The sequence below is a fragment of the Prionailurus viverrinus genome, chromosome A2 (genome assembly GCF_022837055.1).
Source record: "Prionailurus viverrinus isolate Anna chromosome A2, UM_Priviv_1.0, whole genome shotgun sequence".
NCBI classification, from domain to species: Eukaryota; Metazoa; Chordata; class Mammalia; order Carnivora; family Felidae; genus Prionailurus; species Prionailurus viverrinus.
The window spans coordinates 23,677,372-23,700,388 of record NC_062562.1 but is presented as its reverse complement, the minus strand read 5'-3'; the positions used below and the strand labels follow the sequence as shown (position 1 = coordinate 23,700,388).

At 38.3% G+C, this 23,017-nt stretch overlaps 1 protein-coding gene across 1 annotated transcript in view; it reads left to right on the top strand.

Annotated features, from left to right (window-relative positions):
• Positions 1-23,017, top strand: part of ERC2 (ELKS/RAB6-interacting/CAST family member 2) — an 887,162-nt gene that overhangs the window by 244,860 nt on the left and 619,285 nt on the right. Inside the window, exon 3 of the mRNA XM_047850845.1 lies at positions 7,273-7,347. Coding sequence (XP_047706801.1) covers positions 7,273-7,347 — 75 coding nt within the window. The remainder of the gene's footprint in view (positions 1-7,272; positions 7,348-23,017) is intronic.

Here is a 23,017-nt window from a genome sequence, read left to right as displayed (position 1 = left end):
TGGCTTCCCATTTTTCTCAGAGTAAAACCAGTGTCCAGACAATGACTCCAGATGTAGAACTCACCTTCTCATCATCCTGCACCCCTGCATATCTCTGACCTACTACTTTCCCATCCCTTATCCAGCGCTAGCCAGGTACTTAAATGTTTGCTATTCTCTCTGCTTGGAACATCTGTACGACTGGTTCTCCCACATCTTATAGATTTTTGCTCAAATGTCACCTTTGCATGAAGTTTTCTGATCACCCTATTTAAAATTACAATTGATCCCCTCACATAGTGTGTCCTGTTCCATCTTTCTGACTTATTTTCCTTTAAAGCACTTACAAACTGGTTTGGTCTCCTTTTAAAATTATTATGCCTCTCTCTTGTTGGAATTTGAAATTAAAAACCCATAAGGGCTGGGGTATCTATCTGCTTGGCTCACTGCTGTATTTCCTATATGCCCTGCATCAAGTTACTATTTGAATATATAAATCTGGCATATCTTAAGACTGATGTAAGTAGGTGTTTGAGATTATAGTGTTACTTTCCTGTCAGCTTCTTCAGTTGGTTTTATCCCTCAAGAGTGATAACTTAAAAATATGGCCTGAGATTCTTTGGCACTTTTCCCTAGAATTGAGCAGGCTTGCAACTGCTTCAACCAACAGAGCATGGCAGAGGTGATGCTATGGGACTTCCAAGGTTAGGTAATAAAGGGCCATGCAGTCCTTGGCTTATTTGCTGGAACACTTGCTCTTGGCATCTTTACACCTGAAAGTAAGAGGTTGATACCCTGATGCTGCCATGCTATGAGGAAGTCTAAGCCACGTGGAGATGCCATATACAGGTGTCACCATATATAGGTGGCAATTCTAGCTAAACCCAGCTTTCAAGTCTTCTTCCAACCAATATACCATATACATCTTGGAATTGGATCCTCCAGTCCCAGCTGTTCTAGCCCCTGACATCATGCTTTAGAAACAAGCTTTCCCTAGTCTACCCTTTAGAAGTTCATGATCTAGAATTCATGAACATAATCAAATGGTGCTAGTCTGGCACCACTAAATTTGGAGTGGTTTGTTCCATAGCAGTAGATTACTAGGACAGTAAGGGAGAGAGGTCAGATAAAAATAGTGGATAGAAAGTCAAGATTTGAGGTGTTTTTTTTTTCCTACTTAAGAAAGTAGATGGTGTGTGCGAACATTATTCTTCCAGTTTCATTTTGGAAGCTAGTGTCCATCCACATTAACTCACTAGACTCTAGATTCTCATTAACTGCCAAGAAATGTCATCCCAATGAACTACTTGAGATTTCATGTTTAAAATTTTGAGTTCTTGGTATGTTTCCATATTGGTCACCTGGAGGAGCTGGCAGTTTTAGACTAGCTATGGCCAAGTGAGTAATGAAATTATGGGAAAATATATAACCTGGGTTTCTGTGTCACAGTAAGATATTAAAGTTTTTGATGCTGCCAGTTTTCTTTTATTTTTATTATGTTTTTAGAACTGAGAATTGGTGTGACTAGAAATTCCAGCCAGAGATCAGCATTTCAGAGTCAGCTGCCTATTAAAAATCTGGATGTTCTCAGAAACCTAGTGATACAGCTTCTTATTCTGTAGCTCAGAGTAGGGAAGAGGTGTGCCCAAGGCCTCAGGCTGGGACTGTGGGCTCCTGACTCTCCACTCTCTGTACAGTGCCCTTTCCTCTCAGTAAGTGTTTTTTAGCCTGTAGTCTGGTTCAAAGATGAACCCCCAGGTACTGGACCAGGTCCTGTGAAGCAGCTGAAATGGTGCCCACCGTTTTGTTTGTATGTGCTTTTGTACTCATTTGTAAAGAGAATCTATACCTTCCATCTAATTCTTACAGAGATCAGTGACCCAGAAAAGTATAAGTCCACTGTACTTGATTAATACTGTCGTTTAAAAACTACCAGAGTAAGTTAAATCTTGTACTACCTCATATCTACATCAGATGCTTCTAGGGGAATTCTTTAGTTAAGATTAATCCATAATGGGTGCATCTTTCAGATAGTTAGGCATAGTTGAAGCACCCACCAACCGACACATCTTACTGTCAGTTTAGAAAAACTTGGTAAGCTCTCACACATTAAAATCACTTTTGTGATTCAAAAGCAACAAACAACACAGGGCTAATTAGGTATTATTTTTCCTTGTAGCCATTGCAGTAAAGGCAGAGAGGGCTGGGATCTTTACAGAGAGAGCCTGAAAGCACAGAGGCTAACTTAACAGAGGTTTATTTTTCACACACACCACCATCCCATGTTGGTGTCCAGTGACCTTTTTATATGGCATTTCAGGAACTCATTCTCCTTTTCTCTTGGGGTTCTACCAGCGTCTTGGGTCTTGGAGTACTTTACTTCTAGCCAGGAGACAGGAAAAGAGGGAGAATTGAGGACAGGGTAAAAAGTATTTATGGAAGTTGAGTTCCTAATTTCTGCCCATGTCCCACTGGCCAGAAATAAGTAATTTGGCACCATCATCATTGATACATGGGCAGTGGTGGTGGTGCTTACTAGAAACACTCTACTTTAATGAAGAGGAGCACAAATCTTCTTGGTTGGGCAGTTGCTACTCTCTGTCACAGAGTGAGTGTTTTAAGGATGCTCAGTCTCAGAGGTGGATGAAGTGTCTGAGATGGAACTTTCAGACCATCCATGATGTCTGCATGTGGATTACAATCTTCACTTACCTGACACCTTAGGAATTAAGGTGATCCTCAGAAACTTGAAGTCAGGATTGATTGAAATACAGTGTAGTTAAGATAGGAAAAATGCAATTTTCAGGTAACTGGAGATTTTGTTTCGTTTTACATTTTAAGGAGTGATGACACAGAGCGTAAGGACCTAGTCTTGATTTTGAGCTGGTTTACATTATAATGGAAATTGTATAATTATAGCAAAGAAAACTCTTTCCATTTTTGCAAAACTATTGCTACAAGTTTAGCTTTGTTATTGCATGTTTGCTCAAAAAAATGTTTTTGTGCTTGGCAGAAATTACAACACATACCTTTACTCTATGGTTTTTATTTTCTATTTGTGTTACTTAGTTGCGTCTTAATTATTTTTGCTTATTTTATGCAAACTTCTCTCCTCAAATTATCTTATGATTTTTATTCTGGAATTTGGTTTGGTTATGGTATGAAATTACCATGAATTCGTTTCTCAGACTTTTTCATTACGATGCTTTAAAAAAATTTTTTTAAATGTTTTATTTATTCTTGAGAGAAAGAGAGACAGAGCATGAATGAGGGAAGGGCAGAGCAAGAGAGGGACACAGAACCAGAAGCAGACTCCAGGCTCTGAGCTGTCAGCACAGAGCCCGACCTGAGGCCCGAACTCATGAGCCGTGAGATCATGACCTGAGCTGAAGTCGGACACTCAACTGACTGAGCCACCCAGGCGCCCCTCATTTTTTTTTTTTCAACATTTATTTATTTTTTGGGGGACAGAGAGAGACAGAGCATGAACGGGGGAGGGGCAGAGAGAGAGGGAGAACACAGAATCGGAAACAGGCTCCAGGCTCCGAGCCATCAGCCCAGAGCCTGATGCAGGGCTCGAACTCACGGACCGCGAGATCGTGACCTGGCTGAAGTCGGACGCTTAACCGACTGCGCCACCCAGGCGCCCCAAGGCGCCCCTCATTAAGATGCTTTTGATACATATGGATCAGGATTAGTGACATGTGAAGTGTTTTTCTTCTACCCCTTACTATGGAGGAACTCTGACAAGTGACTTACTGTCCATTTTTTCATCTGTGAAATTTTATTAGTCCAGCGTGCACTCCCAAAAATCTTGGAAGTAACATTGAGGGCTAAAGAAGCTTTCTTTGGAGGTTGAATTCCTTATGTGATTCACCCAGTGGTATGCTGGAACTGGATTGGACTGGTCCATGGGTCAAAATTGGAAACTTGTTCTAACAGCTGATGTTACAAATTAAATATATAAACTGACACCTGGGTGGCTCAGTCACTTGTGTCTGACTTCAACTCAGGCCATGATCTCATGGTTCACAGGTTTGAGCCCTGCATTGGCCTCTGTGCTGATAGTTCAGAGCCTGGAACCTGCTTCAGATTCTATGTCTCCCTCTGTCTCTGCCCCTTCCCTGCTCATGCTCTGTCTCTCTCTAAAAACAAAAAAAAAAACAAAAAAAACAAAAAAAACCCAAAAAACAAACCTCAAACATTAAAAAAAGTTAAAAAAGAAACATTGTATTAAAACTCATAATTTCCTATTTTTTTGTTACATTTTACTGTTATCTGTAAAATGAACACAGATAACAGTATTTTTGATGTTATTACATGTAGTTGGTCCATATGGTATAAATACTGTACAATAGGGTACTATTGTGCCTCTCTTCCCAACTTTGCATTCAGTGACACCACTTAGGTAATTTGAAGTTGGCCATGGTGGGTGCTGGTTGTTAAATAAATATTTACCAGTAGCCAACTGGACTCACCACACAGAAGTTTGATTCTCCATAGCATGATATTGAGGCTTGAAAAAGAGAAGTAGTTAGGCATTTATCCAAGGGATACAGGTGTGCTGTTTCGAAGGGACACATGCACCCCAATGTTTATAGCAGCACTATCAACAATAGCCAACGTATAGAAAGAGCCCAAATGTCCATCGATGGATGAATGGATAAAGAAGGTGTGGTATGTATATACAATGGAGTATTACTCGGCAATCAAAAAGAATGAACTCTTGCCATTTGCAACTATGTGGATGGAACTGGAGGGTATTATGCTAAGTGAAATTAGTCAGAGAAAGACAAAAGTCATATGACTTCACTCATATGAGGACTTTAAGAGACAAAACAGATGAACATAAGGGAAGGGAAACAAAAATAATATATAAAAACAGGGGAACAAAACAGAAGAGACTCATAAATATGGAGAACAAAATGAGAGTTACTGGAGGGGTGTGGGAGGGGGATGGGCTAAATGGGTAAGGGACACTAAGGAATCTACTCCTGAAATCATTGTTGCAGTATATGCTAACTAATTTGGATGTAAATTTTAAAAAATAAAAAATAAAAAAAAAAAGAGAGAAGTAGTGCCAGGGACATTGTAGGTAATAAAGGAAAGCTGCTTTTTAAAATGTAATATAATATAATATAATATAATATAATATAATATAATATAAGTATAGTATAATTTTTTGGTTTTTTTTAGGTTTATTTTTGAGAGAGAGAGAGAGGGAGGGAGAGAGGGAGAAGCAGAGAGAGAGGGAGACACAGAATCCGAAGCAGGCTCCAGGCTCTGACCTGTCAGCACAGAGCCTGATGCAGGGCTGGAACTCATGAACTGTGAGATTATGACGTGAGCTGAAGTTGGATGCTCAACTGACTGAGTCAGCCAGGCGTCCCTTTTATTTTTATTTATTTAATTTTTTAAAAATGTTTTTAAAATTGTTTTTGAGAGAGAGAGAAAGAAAGAGAAAGAAGGAAGGAAAGAAAGAAAAAGAAAAAGAAAGAAAGAAAGAAAGAAAGAAAGAAAGAAAGGAAAGAAAAGAGAGTGAGTAGGAAGGGGCAGAGAGAGAGGGAGACACAGAAGGGAAGTTGCTTTTAAGGTCATTCCTTCAGAAAATTTCTGCCATTACCATGCAGCCTAAAAATGACCAGTATTGCTGGGTTATTTTAGAACAGGGCCTCCAAAAGGACACAGGCTTTCTTTCTGTCTCTATTCATAAGATGGGTTTGGTAATACTTGACTCTGTATCTTCCAAGGATATGTTAGGGAAAAAATGTCTTTGTGAGACCATTTTGAATAATTAGGAAGCACTAATTCAAATTCTTCTCAAATTGGAGGTTGAGAAGTAGTTTTGCACAAGTTTGCTGGTGTGTGCCAGTGATGACTTTGGGAAGAAAATATGCTGTATTCCAGAGCTGTAGTGGTGATTTTCCAAGGCTGGTTCCTAGACATGTGCACCGTGTTCCATGACCAAGTCTTCTTGGGCCACTGGCAAATAAGAACAATATAATGGGATATGGGCAAAGATTGCTTGTTTTATTATCCTGGGAAGGATTATCTTTTATTGTGGAATTCTGTTTTTCTGGCAATACTTACATTAATATGTTCTGTCTTTATGAGATGGTGATGATAGTAGACGGTAGTGGTGGAATGAGATTTCATTTTAATACCTTTCCTTGGAAAAGCTAGAAATCATGTTAGTTCTCTTCCCTAAAGCCAAGGTAGTTTTTTGTTTGTTTGCTTTTCATTTTTAATGTCTGTGGCCCAGTGGAATGTGAAGGCCTAGAACTACTTCATGTTGAATTTAAATGATTTTTCTGGAAGCAAATAAATCTTATGAAATTACTCCATAGGTGACTAGTATCAGTGGCATGGACATGCGTGAGCACTGTTGTTTTTTCCTCTCATTGGCTGCTTTCATAAAACTGTTTATAATTATTACTAAGAAAATCAAAGTATAAACTGAACAAATCTTATCTTTATGTCTTCTTCTGCCAAGGCAACTTTCAAAGTCTTTACAGAACTGTTCTTTGGAGAAGAGGCATAAAAAAAGTGAGCCTTCAAGTTTAAAATTGTGGTTATGTTGCTTGCTTTTTACCTGAAGTTATATTTGTCATATTCCAGAAGTTCTTGGGTCTGCATCTGGCTTTAACCATTTTTGTATCCTCTCTAACACTGTTGCTATTAATGCCAATTTTAATTTCTTGGCATCATGAGTGTATAAACATATCACACACAGATGTGATTTTGAATAAGGACCGAAACTGTAAATTAGGAAGCAAGATATTCACAGGGTTTCATCACATCAGTTCACTCCAAAAAGTAACACAGTTGTACTGAAAAGGTTTTAAATTGCTCATTTCAAACCTACCTCAGTAGCAAAATGCCATGCGTGCAGTGGATTTGCAACCACGTTAGTCATTTTCTTTCCTCCGTTTCCATGCTGTGTTTGTATTGGGAGCACAGAGAAATGTAATTCAGTAAATTATGATTTGATGGCTGGGCAACAGCCCCAGTGTTGAACAGTATTTGGACTATGATTACTTGCTGGCTTTGTCACAGTTGACATTAATTATTGATGGAAGTTTCAGAAATAGCGCATGTGCCAGGAGGTTTTCACTGGAACGCAGGCTCCAGGCAGGAGTGATGCTAAAGAGGGTGGGGGAAGAGGCACCTGTGGCTTGTTTATGTCTGTGCACAGCAAACCTGCACCCGGTGGGCTGTGTGGTACCTGTGTAAAGGTCATGGTGTAACGGAAGGATGAACCGTCAGGCTTATTTCTATCGTGTTCCTCCACAGGAATTGCACCGAAGAAGCCAACTTCAGCCGGAGCCAGCCAAGACGAAGGCTCTCCAGACTGTCATTGAAATGAAGGTAGGAGCTGTTCACATTTGTCAAAAACAGCTGTGCCTCCGGAGTTTGTTCTAACTTGATGGTGCCTAACATAAACACTTGAAATGAACCTTGTGTTTTTCTCTAGGCACCCTGGCGGGTGCTTTTCTTCTGGATCTTTTTGCTTTCTTGGGTACATTTAATTTATTGGCCCTTTAATTAGGATGCCTTTTCTGGGCAAAAGAATAAAGGACTCAAGTATCCCTTGGCTGAAAGGAGGGGTGGGTTCATTTCCAGAGCATGGCCAATGCTTTCAACCCTAGGGGAGGTTTTGTGTGTGCTTTAAAAGGAAATTTCTAAAGCTAGAATAATTTTTTTCCCCCTTTTCATTCACATTACAATGAAAAGATATCTTAAGAAACTAAGGTTTGGCAAAGAAGTTGACTTACATTCAATGAATTAAATAATTAAAACTGTGCTATCAGGAAAATGTACTTTTCAAAGAATAGTACTTTCCCAGGACTCCAGTATTTTCTCCTAACCAAGTCTGGAAGTAATAATAACTTATTAAGTACTCATAACATAGCTGTGGAAGCATAGAGATATGCTATTTAAAAGAATTATAGATCCTCCTGGATGGATTTAGGGCATTTAAAGAATAATGAAATAAATGATGATGGCTAAGCCATGATGTATGATTAAGAAACAGATCTAAATGAAACCCATTGCTTTGTCAGTATCTAGAAATGTAAATAAAGGTTTTTTACTTTCAGTGTTTGCCAGAGGGAAGCAAATAGTGTTTATCTTAAGAGTAAATAATTCTTGATTTAAATTGTTTCATGAAGAAAAACATAACAGTGATGTTTACAATCTGATAATTCCATACTTGAATTTAACACTTGAGAGTTTGCTGGTCACCATTAGCCTACAAGAGAATTCCGAAACTTGCTGATAGGATAATGATTTTTCTGTCTTTTATAGTGTATGATTTTGAATTGTCTGCCAAAAAATCCCTAAGTCCTGGAGAAAAAGAAATTAACACCAGCTATTGAATTTTTGGCATGTACAGTTCTGACTTAGGATTTTTTTTAAGGTGTTTTCTTTTTGTTTTCTTTCTTTCTTTCTTTCTTTCTTTCTTTCTTTCTTTCTTTCTTTCTTTCTGTCAATGACAATGTCTTCAAGTGAATTTTTGTGGAAATAATGTAGAACATTTGCTTTAAAACTGTATGTCCCCCGAGTGGGGTTACATGAGTCAAGGCACTCATAATGCATTTGCAGCAAATTGGTTTGAAAAATATCATCAAAGGGACCAAATGCCAATAAGAATGAACAATACTTGCTAATCTTGGCTCATCAATTCAGTTTGAATTTATGTAATTTGAACTTGTTTTGAAAAGAAACTTATTCTACACTTGTGGGGGAGTGTTTCATAACTCAGATTTCTTCCTCACTTTACATTGGAACCAAACCTGAAATTTGGTTAGGGCTTTTTCTTTCTCTCTCTCTCTCTCTCTCTCTCTCTCTCTCTCTCTTTAAAGAAAAGAAAAAAGAGAAAATATTTTATTTTATTTTTTTGTAAAGAGTCACTCAATGTTTCTTCCACCCACCTGCATGCCTGCCATTCTGGTCTCTGGCACAGTTACTAATGGAAAAGAGGATGTGTATAGAATGTATTTCCAAAGTATCTTTTCTTTTTAAAAAGAGTGAATTCCAGGAATCTTTAGAAAAATCAGGAATGACATCTCTCCCAGTGCATTGGGCATTATCTTTGTAAAGGTCTCTATTCAGACAATTAATACTTTTTGGTGACTTTTAGAAGTAGAAAATCTGTTTAATTTCTACTATTTCTCGTATCATATGTTTTATTTGAAAACAATAAAATAGTAAATAAATACACCCATTTATGCTATCTATACGGGAAGCCATAAAAACATGATTTTTAGGGCAAATCCACATTCATATATTATCAGTAAATTGAGTGTGGAGTTTTTCTTTTATGGATGCCCATGATGCTTGCTTATAAAACACATTTTTAGGACAAATGATGATCAATACACTTGTCAGGGAATTGAGCCAGGCGTTTTCTGTTGTTGTTGTTGTTGTTGTTGTTGTTTTGGATGTGTATTAATTTACCAAGCACTGCCTTCTGTTTTGTCAGTGGAGAAGTCTGGGTCCCATTAGCATCTATACTTACCATACATAAATTGAGTTATGGAGGCAGATGGTAGAGGGTCATCTTTTCAGCCATGTGTGTATCTTGTGACAGAGGCTGTGATCTCATCTGATTTTCTATATTACATCCCTGTGAAATTGGAGGGAATATTAGAAACCCATATTTTACAAGCCTTAGGGTTGACTATCAAATATAACTGACCCTTAAACCAGGTGGGTGGAACTCGAGACGCCATTGTGTTTGAACTTAAACACCTTTGGGTAAATACTGGTGTCATCTAGTGCCTTCTCAAAATCTAAGGTTAAAAGGAACTTTCCTAGAGAAAATTTGACCTGTAGTTTCAGGGAGATGACATGAATTAAGGGCTAATAAATTACCTCTACTAGTCCCTTGCTTCTTAGAGAAACTGAGGGTGAACTTCTGACCCCTCATTTTTTCCACACATACACTTTGCATCAACTTAAAATTTGTGAAACCTTGCCCTAATTCAAGCAGTTTTAGAAGTAGGGTCTGGTAGTTCTAGGAGATCTGTACGTGCCCCTCTGGACTTGTACAATTGTGAAAATGTGTCTCTGTGGAGAAGTATTGAGGAGGGCAATCTGCCAGCATCAAAGAGGGAGTAATTCTCTTTTTTTTTTTTAACTTTTTTTTCAACGTTTTTTATTTTTGGGACAGAGAGAGACAGAGCGAGACAGAGCATGAACAGGGGAGGGGCAGAGAGAGAGGGAGACACAGAATCGGAAACAGGCTCCAGGCTCCGAGCCATCAGCCCAGAGCCTGACATGGGGCTCGAACTCACGGACCGCGAGATCGTGACCTGGCTGAAGTCGGACGCTTAACCGACTGCGCCACCCAGGCGCCCGAGGGAGTAATTCTCTTGCAGCCATCACGTCTCCTGTAACCAATTGAGCCAGGGGGAAAAAGTCACCTGAATGGAAATGAAAGGAAACAAAATGAATGAAGTTATTTGTGATTTATCTTCTTGCAGGGAGCTCCAAGTTTTAACTTTGATCCCGATTTGCTCTGGCAGGTATGTTTCAGGTTTGCACTAGAACACTGTGTGTGTTTCTCAGAGAAATTAGTTTTCTTCTAGATGGTGCTGTTCTCCTCCTTTTCTTACTTTTGTGTCTAAAGATTCTTTACTAAGCCTCTCTTCTCTGCTCTTAAGGAGAACTGTCAATAAAAATGGTAGTGGAAAGCTTTTTCCCTCCTTTTTTCCCTGTGCTGTTGATCCTTTGAAAGAATGTTTTAACCTGCTTTTATTATAAATTTGATATGACATAAAGATGATGTCCAAAAATTTCACTTTCTTAACGTTCATTCATAAAACTGTACCCAGTTTATTTTTAAGAAAATGAATTATAGTAATGAGAGTACTTGTCAGATAATCTTAAAATTGTTTTCTTTGTTAGCTAGAACTTCCAAGTGAATGAAAATCTAATTCAAAATGGCTAAAACCAAAAGGAAGTTTAGTGGCTCACTCAACTGGAGAAAAACAAGGTATTTCTTCAGGCATAGCTTGATCCAGGGACTCAAAAGATGTTAATGGATTCTAGTTTTTCTCATTCCATTTTGTAGTTTGGCTTCCTTCATGTAAATTCATTTTCAGACAGTCCCAGTCTGCCTGTCTGAGCAAGATGGCTATAGCAGCTCTAACAATCACAAAAGAAAAGGGTAGGGAGAAAGTTGTATTTTAAGAAAATGCAAAAAAAAAAAAAAAAAAAAAAAAAGAAACCAATCCCAGAATAATGATAATTACTGAGATGGAACATAAACTTCACTCTAAACTTAACCACCGAGGCTAAAAGGATAATACATAAAACCTTTTAGTTCTCATTTGCTTAATAAATTAAATGGCATTCATTCATCAAGAAAAACAAACGTTATACTTGCACTAACTTTGGCCGAATTTATCAGATGGGATCTAAATGAGTGACATTAAGGGATTTAGTAACAGTTGCAGAAAATGTATTTGATCTCGTGAACTTGTTATCTAAAGTGGATTAAGAAGCTAGGGGCATAATATCACTGGATGACAGTATTTCTGTGGTAACTGAAGTGAGGATTGTGGGTATATAGCTTTCCAGTCACATGACCAGCCAGGTACTTGTATGTCATAAATGGTTCTTCTTCAGTAATATTTGTCCTCATCAGGCTTCTCTATGGGAGATGAATAGTGAGCAATTCAACCTTGAACTTGACCAAATTGCTGATTTGTAGTTGTACTGTTGATCAAAGATTATGACTTTGCATTCAGGTGCTAAACTCCAGTGTGAGGTTGATCTTTTGGTATTTAAACTAAAGACCAAGACTTGTCTTTGTGCTTAGGCAGATGACTGCTGTTCTTCCGCATGGGGTGAAGCTGATCTGCAGTTGCATTAAATTTCTTTTAAAAGATACACTGGTATTTGGTCAAATTCTGCCAATTCAGTTCTGTGAGGCATGGAAGGGATGCACTGGAACATGGAGAATGTAAGAGCTACAGTGGCAACTTTTCCAAAGGTCACACAGCTAGGAAAGGAGAGATTTCAAATTCAAACCTAGGCCATTGAATGCATCCCAGTTCCCAGTATGAACTTCATTTGAGTCCTGGGATCTAGTCAGGAACATCACTGCGTGGCCGAAACGTTTTCTTTGGCTCTAAGCTCCTTAGGTTTATTTCTTCTGTCTTTTGAACTCTTACCTGTTTGAGTCTAAACACTGCACTCTACTTAGAATGAGTTCTTCTCCCAAGATGAGTTGTTCATAGGAAATTTGTTTCAAGCCCAGTTTTTCTAGCCAGCCATTATGGTGGCTTTTAAACTTTAAAACTTTGCCCCACTCTGTGGCTGTTAAAAAGAATAAGAACAAAAATACCACTTTGCACCACTGGTGACAACCCACAGCCTGAACACCACTGAACACACGTGGTGTAGGGCACCTGACATATAATAACCTGTGAGTAGGCATAATTAGCCCCATTTCACAGATGAGAAAGTTGTGCTTTAGGAAGGATAAGCAACCTGCTAAGGTCCTACATCTAGGCAGCTGGTAACTGAAATCTGAATGTAGATTTTTCCTCCAGAGTTTCAATCTTTCTACTCCTTCATTCTGCTTTTGCTGAAGAGAGCCCATAGGTTCACCTGGTTTTTCTCTCAAAACTTACTTTGGAAATTATGCACTGGAGTTTGTATCATAGAACAGGTTGAGGCAGCTCATGGGAGCTGAAGAGGTCTCTGATATTTTTGGGTAGGTGTGATGTTGTGCTTTGTGCTACCAAGCAAGAGTCATCACTTTTTTCAGCCCTCCAAATAGGGCTCCAAATATGTACCCTACAGCCAACATATGCCCTGTTTTCCCCCTTGAGTTTTAAGTCTTGCCCTGAAGTCTTTATAACAGTTGGAGCATAACTCATTCAAACTTGCAAAGCCCTGTGTTTTTGATTTGTGCTATCCATTTACGATACCAGAAATGATCCTTTAGCTTATTTTTTTTTCTTGAGAAATTTCTTCATCTTCTCATCTTTCAACTTAAAAAAAAACTTTGTCCCATTTAACTATTTTCCTTAAATAAGGGAAAAAAATGTGGGTTTTAAGTGATAGCCAGAAAAAGCAAAATGTCAAGTTAAATGTTAGCTCTGGATGATATATAGTTGTTATTTGGAAGCAAGGAAGACTTAAAAAAAATGATGAGTCTTCTTTCTTTTTTTTGCTCAAACTCTTCTTATGATGTGTTTGAATATTTGAGTTGCCAGTCAATAATTCCTGCTATGAACAGGTTTCATTTGTGTGAATTTAACTCCTGAAGTTGAATCACAGACACCTGTGTTTACTGAGTAGCTATTTTGTGCACAGCACCATGGTGGACCTTTCAAAAAAAATTGAACATTCATTAAAAATATTTTAAAATTTATTTTTATTTTTAAATGTTTATTTTTGAGAGAGACAGAGAAAGAGTCAGCGCATAAGCAGGGGAGGGGCAGAGAGAGGCACACACAGAATCTGAAACAGACTCCAGGCTCTGAGCTGTAAGTACAGTGCCCAATGTGTGGCTCGAACCCACAAACTGTGAGATCATGACCCCAGCTGAAGTTGGGTGCTCAACTGACTGAACCACCTAGGCACCCCCAATTTATTTATTTATTTTTAAATGCCTATTTATTTGTTTATTTATTTATTTATGAGAGAGAGAGAGAGAGAGAGAGAGAGAGAGAGAGAGAGAGAGACAGTGAGCAAGTGAGCAGGGGAGGGGCAGAGAGAGAGATAGAGAATCCGAAGCAGGCTCTAGGCTGTCAGTGCAGAGCTGGATGCGGGGCTTGAACTCACAAACCTAGAGATCATGACCTGAACTGAAGTCAGACACAACCGACTGAGCCACCCAGGTGCTCCTTAAATTTATTTTTTTAAAGTAATCTCTGCTTGCAACGTAGGGCTTGAATTCACAACTCTAAGATCAAGACTTGCCCATTCCACTGACTGAGGCAGGCAGGTGCCGGGAACACTCAGTTTTTAAGAGGCTAATGGAAGGAAGTATATGAGATAGGATCTAAATAGTGACCTAAGAATGGCAAAATGTGCTGCAGGGGCTCAAAGGATATCAAATGAGAGAGGGGCAGGGAATGATTCCTGGAGGAGGTAGAATTTGAGGAGAGCCTTGAAAAGTTGGCATGATTTTAAAAAGGGGAAGGGTATGGTTTATAAACAATGGGGACTGTATGAGTAAAGGCAAGGAGACTGGAAAATATAAGAAGTATGTGGGGGAGAGCAAGTCATTCAGTTTGGTTGAAAGACTTTCAGTTTAAAAAAACAATAGAAGGTCAAATAAAACCATAAGAAAGTGGGAGAAAAGAAATAATAAAAAAAAGCTGAAATGAATGAAATAGAAACCAAACATATACTGGAGGGGAACACCAAAGCCAACACTGATTCTTTGAAGAGAGGAACAAAAATAACAAATCCTTGTTAGACTCATTGAGGAAAATAGCCAATATCATGATTGAAAGGGGGCATCACCATTAATCTTATTGACATTAAAAATATGAGAGGATTTTATTAACAACATTATGATAATCAAATAGAAATTTTAGGTAAGTTTTTGTAAAAACACAACTTGTCAAAACTGCCTGAGAAGAAATAGAATATCTGAGTAGTCCTGTACATTAAGGAAAAATGATTCTATATCTAAAATCTTACCACACACACACACACACACACACACACACACACACGCAAAGCAATGCCCAAATCCAAAAACCAAACCAAACATAAAAATCTTCAAGCCCAGATGGCTTCTTCAGTGAATGTTACTAAACATTTGAGATTTGAAGAAAAAATTATATTAGTCATACAGAAACTATTCCAGAGACTAGAAGAAGAGGGAACATTTCCTATCTTATTTTATGAGGCCACTGTAACCTTGATATCAGTACCCAACAAAGTCACTACATAAAATTGCAAGCAGTCTCTTTCGTAAACGTGGATTTAAAATATCCTACTGAACTGAACATAGTGACAGTTAAAGGACCTGACCAAGTTGTGCTTATTCCAAGAATGCAAGGTTGGACAAATATTTGGATATCAGTCAATGTTATTTAATTTTCTTGAATGTTTATTTATTTTGAGAGGGAGAGAGAAAAAAAAAAAAGAGAAAGAGAGAATCCCAAGCAGGCTCCACACTGTCAGTGCAGAGCCTGTCATGGGGCTTGATCTCGCAAGGGAGATCCCTCTGTGAGATCATGACCTGAGCTGAAATCAAGAGTTAGACACGTAACCAACTGAGCCACACAGGTGCCCCATTTAATGTTATTTACTACATTAATAGGATAAAGGAGAAAAATAAATGTAATTTCAATAAATGCAGAGACATCATTTGATAAATGCAACATCCATCCATATAAAAAAAAGTTGTTTTTTATCAAACTCAGGTTAGAAGGAGAGGATTTTCTTAATTTAATAAGAAATAGCTGTTAGAAAACTATGATCAACATCATATCTAATGATAAAATGTTGAAAGCTTTCCTTATGATATAAAAAATAAGACAAAATGCCTGTTACTGTCACTTCTATTCCATAATGTTATGGACATCCTAAGTATAAGAATTATAAAGGAAGAAATAAAACTACTTTTATTCACAGGCACCATAATTGTGTGTGTAAGAAATCTCAATGAATTCATATATAAACAATTAGATTAGTAAATGAACTTAGCGAGGTAGCTAGTCAGTATTTAAAAATGAATCATATTTCTACATGCCAATGACAAACATTTACACAAGGAAAATTTGAAAACAATATTATTTATGATGGTATTAAAAAACCCAAAATATCTAGGAGCAGGTCTAACAATGGTAGTATAAGACTCAACGTAAACAGAAGATTCAAAACATAATTAGATGTGGAATAACAAAAAACTTGAACAAGTGAAATAGCTATCAACAATGGAGTGGATAAATAGTGAAATATTCATGCAATGAAATGTTATATGGCGATGAGAAGTAGCAAGCTATTGCTTCATATAACAGCATAATTCAATACCCCCAAAACAGTGTTGAAAGAAGCCAGACACAAAAGAACACATACAATGTAATTCTGTTTATATGCATGTGTTCCAAAAATAGAAATAATGAATAGTGTTAGATACCTGGATAGTGGATAGTGGAGTGATGGGGTTTGGAGACTGGGAGGGGGCATGAAGGAAGTTTCTAGAGTACAAGGAGTATTCTATTCCATGATCTGGTTTGCATGTGCCCAGGTGTGTTTACTTTGGCATAATTCATCATGTGAAAATTATGATTTGGCTACTTATGTGTAATACACTTTAATTCAAAGTTCATTTAAAAATAAAGGAAGAAGGGGCACCTGGGTGGCTCAGTTGGTTAAGCCTCTGACTCTTGGTTTCAGCTCAGGTCATTTTCTCATTGTAGTGGGATCTGGCTCCGGAGTCAAGTTCTGCTCTATAAGCTCAGAGCCTGCTTAGGATTCTCTCTCTCCCCCTCTCTCTGCTCCTCTCCTGTTCACACGCATGTGTGCACTGTCTCTCTCTCTCTCTCTTTCTCTCTCAAAACAAATAAATAAACTTAAAAAAAATAAAAGGAAGAAAAAGTCACCGATAAAAAGACAAATAATCTTTTAAAAATTGAGCAAAGGATTTGAATAGACGTTTTTCCAGTGAACACATACAAGTGGGCAATAAGGACACAAAAAGATGTTCCAACAGGAAATGCAAATCAAACCCTCCATTAGATTCAACTGATTCCCCATTAGTATGGCTAAAAAAAAAAAAAAAAGACAGATAGTAACAAGTGTTGGGGAGGATGTGGAAAAATCATACTCTCATGTATTGATGGTGGGAGTGTAAAATGGTTCAGTCCATTTTGGAAAACAATTTGGCAGTTCCTTAAAGTGTTAAATGTAGTTGCTGTGTGACTCAGTAGTCCTCCTTGGGGTACACCCGACCAAACTGAAAACATATGTAAAAACCTGGACTGTACACCGGTGCTCATATGCCATTATTAATAATAACCAAAATTCTAAAAAGGAATCCAAGTATCCATTATCCTATGCGAGTAAACAAATTTTGGTAAACACATAGAGTTGGAATATTATTTGTCCATGAAAAGAAATGAAATACTGATACATGCTGTAACCTGGGTGAACCTTGAAAATATAATGCTAAATGAAAGAAGCTGGTGCAAAAAGCCACTTATTATGTGATTCCATTTATATGAAATGTCTAATATAGGTATATCTATAGATATAGTAAGTAGACTAGTTGCTGTTAGGAGATGGGGGAGAGGAGAAAAAGGAATGACTGCCAGTGGGTACAGGGCTTTTAGTGGTAAAAATACTGTGGAATAAAGTGTGCACTGGATTGCATACTTTAAAGGGGGTAAATTTTATGGCACATGTGTATATCAATAAAACTATTATTCAAAAATAAAGATATTTCAAAGGAAAGGATCAATAACTTTGATTACTTAAAAATTAAAAATATAAACAGAACTATACAGTAACCTATAAGATGTATTTCTAAGGTTTATAGTAGTTGGTGACTTAATATTCTTACTATATAAAGAAGATATATTCTCAATGTAATGTAGAGTAAAAGCTTGAGGAAAAAAATGTCAAAATGTTGACACTAATTCTGGATGAGGTGATTGTAAAGGATGTTTTCCTCTTCCCCCCCCCCTCTAAATTTTTATGTTTGCAATAATTTGTATTCATTACATAGGAATGATTAGGAATTATTATTTAGGAAAAACAATGGTAAGTTCATTTTTAAAAAGCTTAAAGCTGCACAATTTATTCTATCCTGGTTTTCTTTTGTTGAACTGAGAAGATTCCAAAGAGGAAAAGCTTAGATTATTTATGGAAATTGATAATCTGGCTCTCCTGCTTACTGTTTCTCTGGGCTCCAGCTTTCCCATCTGTAAAATGGAACCTTGATACCAGCCTGCATAGGGTTGTGGAGAATGTTAAAAATGAATGAAGGTGTGGGAAAATCCTGGTATATAATAAGTGCTCAAAGAATTCTTTGCTTCTCTATCCCTTCCCTTTTAGACTGAAAATTGTGTTTTACCTATAAAAAAGAGGTGGTACATTTGAATAAGGACAGACAAGAAATTTAACAAGATTACTTCAGGCAGAATTTTAGCTCAGAATACACACACAGCTGGTGTGTGGAAAGACTTTAAAAGCATCTTTGAGAGGAGAAACCAGTGGAGGAAAAAAATAGCAACTCTCAGTAGGCCTGTGGTGTAATAAATGACCTAGGGACCTGGCTTTCTGGCTTTTGGGCCTTTGGCAAGTCACTTGTCTTTTCTGGCTCTTATTATTCTCATTTGGCAATGTAGAGATTGGACCAAGAGTCCTGACTTTAAAAATTCTACCAAGTTTTGAGGCTTGGTGACTGGCAATTTGGAGTCTCAAAGGGCCTGCCTGGAGAGTCTGAATTGACATGACATTCTTGCAGAATTTAAATCTTTGCTTTGTTTGTTCCATCTTGGCCAGCCCTGCCCAGGCCAGTAACCCCTGTACTCTCTCCCTTGTTGGTGCTCAGGTTCCCAGCCTATTGTTTATTTAGGGATTGCGATTTCCTTATTGGCGTGCACCTCAGCCAGCAGGGTTGAAAAGTCAACCACAGGCCTCATGTGAACTTCCCCTTTCAGGTTTCAGTAATGACAGTGTACCGGCTGTCACATGCCTCATCCCTAAGGCATGGTCTAGTTTCCACATCCATCAGGCCGTGCTGGTAACTTGGGGTGGCCTGAATTCCTCTGCCGCCTGTTGCTTTTTCCATGAGATAAACTGGTTGAACATAGAAGGATTTGTGGTATGTTTTGAGATCCTAAGACTTCAACCAGGGCTGTTGAAGGCATTGCAGGGATGGTTTAAAAGGAATGGGAAGAGCAAATACATGTTGCTAGAGGCCAGTGAAGAGAGCTTTCTCACCCAATCTTTTCCTAAAGAGCATTGGAAGAGAATAGAGGTTTCAGATGTCCATCTTTTCAATACTCCTTGAAATGCAATCACTGTTTTACAAAGCAGTATTTCACTGGATCTCTGGGAATTCAAACTCTTTGTATTTATATGTATGTGGAAGATGACTTTGATCCAGGCTTAGGGAGGGTTGGGCTGCACACACCGAGGGGCTACCCTGTCATCTGGAAGCACTTTCTGAAATTTCTTCCTCCCTGTCTTCTCTCCCAAATCTTTTCACTGTTTTCTTTTGACCTTGCCCCGTGATCTTTGAAGGCTAATCTTACTGTGTGGAAGAAAGGATCAAAATAGCCCAGCTTCTAGGTGGCAAACCTTCTCTGAGGTTAGTTTTCCTGAGATTTTCCTGGGGACAGTGAGGTCTCACTGTGTGGCTTCTTCTCTTTTATATGTGGAGGGAACCATTCCAGTTTATTAAAGGTGTTTTTAAAATGATTGAAGAAGACAATTTAGGTGATACAAACAAATTTTATCTAGGACTTTTTGAAGCAGTGTCCATTTGGAGTACTGGAAAATGGTGTGGAAGTCAGGAAAGTTTTATAGGATAAAGAATTAAGAACAAGAAAGAACAAAATTTAAAAAAAGAGATGATTGCCTGGGGTCACGTAGTCAAACTTGTTTGAGTTGAGAAGGAACAAGGAAATTAGAACTCAGAATTGGCTTGTCATTTGGGGATTGGCTGACTAGATATACTACATTTCTGGTCAAGGGGAGCATTTACAGGGACATGAAAGTTATCTAAGTATTGGTTTGCCGACAAGCAAACCCAAGCAGAAGTAGAGCCATCTTGGGCCTAGAAAGTTATTTCAACAAAGGGAAAATCTTAGGCAAGTTATTTACCTTCTGTAGGTCTTCCAACCTATAAAGTGGATAAAATAATACTTAATTCATGAGGTTATAGGGAAGATTAAATGAGATTTTCTAGCACAGTGTTTGCCTTAGTAATCCATACACATTAGCTGTTGTTGTTATTAACTGCATTTTTAATGCTGGAATAGAGAAACTTTGCTTCTGTTCTATATTATTCTTTTCTATAAATTCAGATAATGCAAATATACATATATCTTCAACATAAATGGGGTAGAAAACATAGGTCTAAAAAAGAAATCTTTTGATATGGCTTTGTTCCCCACATGAGGAGCTTACAAATAAATACAGAGTTTTGTGTCACCTCCATCCTGAAAGGGAATGTCCTTGGGTGACACCAAGTCATTGATAGTTTTTATTCACTCCCTAGATGAATCTGATGCACCTAGTCCACAGATTGGCACTGGGGAGCCTCTACATTAGTGTATGTCATAGGCACATGGAAATGATTTTGGATTAACCAATGCTCTCTTCCATGCATTGGGAATGTAGAAAGCTATCAGTATTAATTGAAGCAACTTTCTTTGAAGGGCCGATAGCCAAGAGGCACAGGTGCAACTATAGTGGTTAAAATTGAAATACTTCTGTGGTTATCTCAAATCCCCAGAGTACCCTCCCCCACTCCAGCAACTAAAAAGTTAACCCCTGGCCTTTCAGAAACTTCCCCAGACCTGCTTCCATTGTTCTAGGTGGTGTCTGTTCTGGTTGGTTCTCCTCCTATGCTATACTGGTTGTTCAGTGACATAGCAATCACCATGATTCTATGGGATTTAAAGTCTCCTCAAAACTTTTTTGACTCTTTCTTTCTTGACACCTAACTCTCTTATTTTCTGTGACTTTTCTATGACTTCCATCAATTTTACACTTCTTTTTGGTGATTCCTGTACTGTTTTCTGTTTCCTCAATTCTTTTCTAAAGGTTTTTTTTTTTTTTTCAACGTTTATTTATTTTTGGGACAGAGAGAGACAGAGCATGAATGGGGAAGGGGCAGAGAGAGAGGGAGACACAGAATCAGAAGCAGGCTCCAGGCTCCGAGCCATCAGCCCAGAGCCCGACGCGGGGCTCGAACTCACAGACCGCGAGATCGTGACCTGGCTGAAGTCGGACGCTTAACCGACTGCGCCACCCAGGCGCCCCTTCCTCAATTCTTAACCCTGTCTAAGAATTCTTTCACCACTAGGCTGATGATCTGTCATGTCTACTGTCTCAACTCCCATTTGTCTTATAGTTTTATTATTAACTTCCCAAAGGCTGTCTTGTTGCTGTCTTTTTACCAGCTTATAAATGACTCCCAATCAGACCCAAGTGCAAACTCCTTGCTTGATTCTCAAGAGTGCTTATCATTAAGCCCGTCCTTCTTTTCTTTTCTAACTCCTCTGCAGAAAAAAATTATCTGTACTTCTTTTTTTTTTTTGTGATCTGTACTTCTTAATTAGTCCTGTCTTCTTATTCCTCCTTCATACATAATTCATACTTGTTATTTTGTTCTTTCAATTTATATTAATTAAATATTATGTGCTGGACACCATGCTGAGTACTCTTTACTTTGCATGTGTTATTATTTTTGGCCAGAAAGAATTTCATCCTCTCTATGATAATCTTACTCTTATCCATCTCCAGACCCTATATTAGGGGATTTTCTGGAGATTTGTTGACTCTGCTATGGTGGTCTTACCCATTTCTGACCTCTCTCTGTAGATTTGTAGAATATTATATCTAACTGTATTTTGGTATTCTCTTTCATGCTATAACTTTTGTGTTATACTCTTCTAGTTGCAAGTGGCTGAAACCCTGCTATTGTATTTTGGAATTCTGGGGATTGGATGGTTAAGATATAGCTCTATCTAGCTGTTCAAATGATGTTATAAGGGCCAGTCATTTAGGCAGATTCTTAATCATGGTATCAAAGAAGGCTATAACCAGCCACAGGCCGATATTTTCCTTATCATTCATAATCTCAGAAAAGGAGAAACATAAACTCAGAAAAGGAGAGACCCCTGAAGTTATGTCAGTTCCCTAAAAGAACTCTGATTGTCCTTGATGGCATAATGAGTTTACCCCAGGTGAATCAGCATCCAGAGAATCCATGGTACTTGCCACTGAGCAGGGTCACACATGAAAACCCCACTAAAACCACAGGGAGTTGGGGAGATGTAGTTCCTGAAAGGAAAAGAAGCTGAGTAGACAATTAAAAAGTAATTGATAAATGCTACAGCTAAAAATGGGAAGAAGGTAATCTTTGTAGAGCACCTACAGTGTGTTAGCTTTAATTCTGGGAGATATACATGTTGTCACTCATGTAATTCTTATAACAGCCTTGTGTTACGGGATTAGTAAGGTTAGAAATATGCTCACAAAGTTAAATGGGGTGGACTAAAAGCGGAAGCTACTGTCTTCTACATGTGTATCTCACAAAACTGGGGAATGGGTGGGGACTTACTGTACTGTTATTGGCTTATGATAATGATGACAAACTTTTACTCTCATGGGGAAGGTTCCATGATAGGTACTTTGCATGCATTATAGATCACTTGGAATTTTCATGACATGCTCTTGAGCATGGTCTTATTTCAAAGAGGCTCAGTATCTTGACTGAAGGCATAAAAATCAGGATTTACATCCAGGTTTGTGACTCTTTAAGGGTCAGGAGGATTTTTTTAATGTTTATTTATTTTGAGAGAGAGAGAGAAAGAGAGAGAGAGAGAGCGAGCACACACTTGAGGGGGAGAGGGGCAGAAAGAGAGGGAGAGAGAGAGCATCCCAAGCAGGCTCCATGCTGTCAATGCAGAGCCCAGTGCTGGGGCTGGATCTCAATGCTTAACCAACTGTGCCACCCAGATGCCCCCAGGAGGATTGTTTTATTTTCAGCTCTTTTTTTTTTCAGACTTGAGTCTCATAACAACAACAACATCAACAAATTCATACATGCAGACCAAAACCTCAGTGGTTGCATTGTGTCCAGAAAGAAACACTGGATACACATCTTCTGCCCATGGGTCATTAGCAATGTGCACAGAGACAGAACAACAGAAAGGATGCATTCCAGGGACATGGGCTTCATGAAGAATGAGTCAGAAGTAGGCAAATGAGGCCATGGAAAGAAACATTGTAGCACCCTAATTACTTGGAACTTGACTTGATTCTGTGCTTGTACATTTTGCTATAAAGAATTAGGTACCATCTGAACAAGCAGACAAAC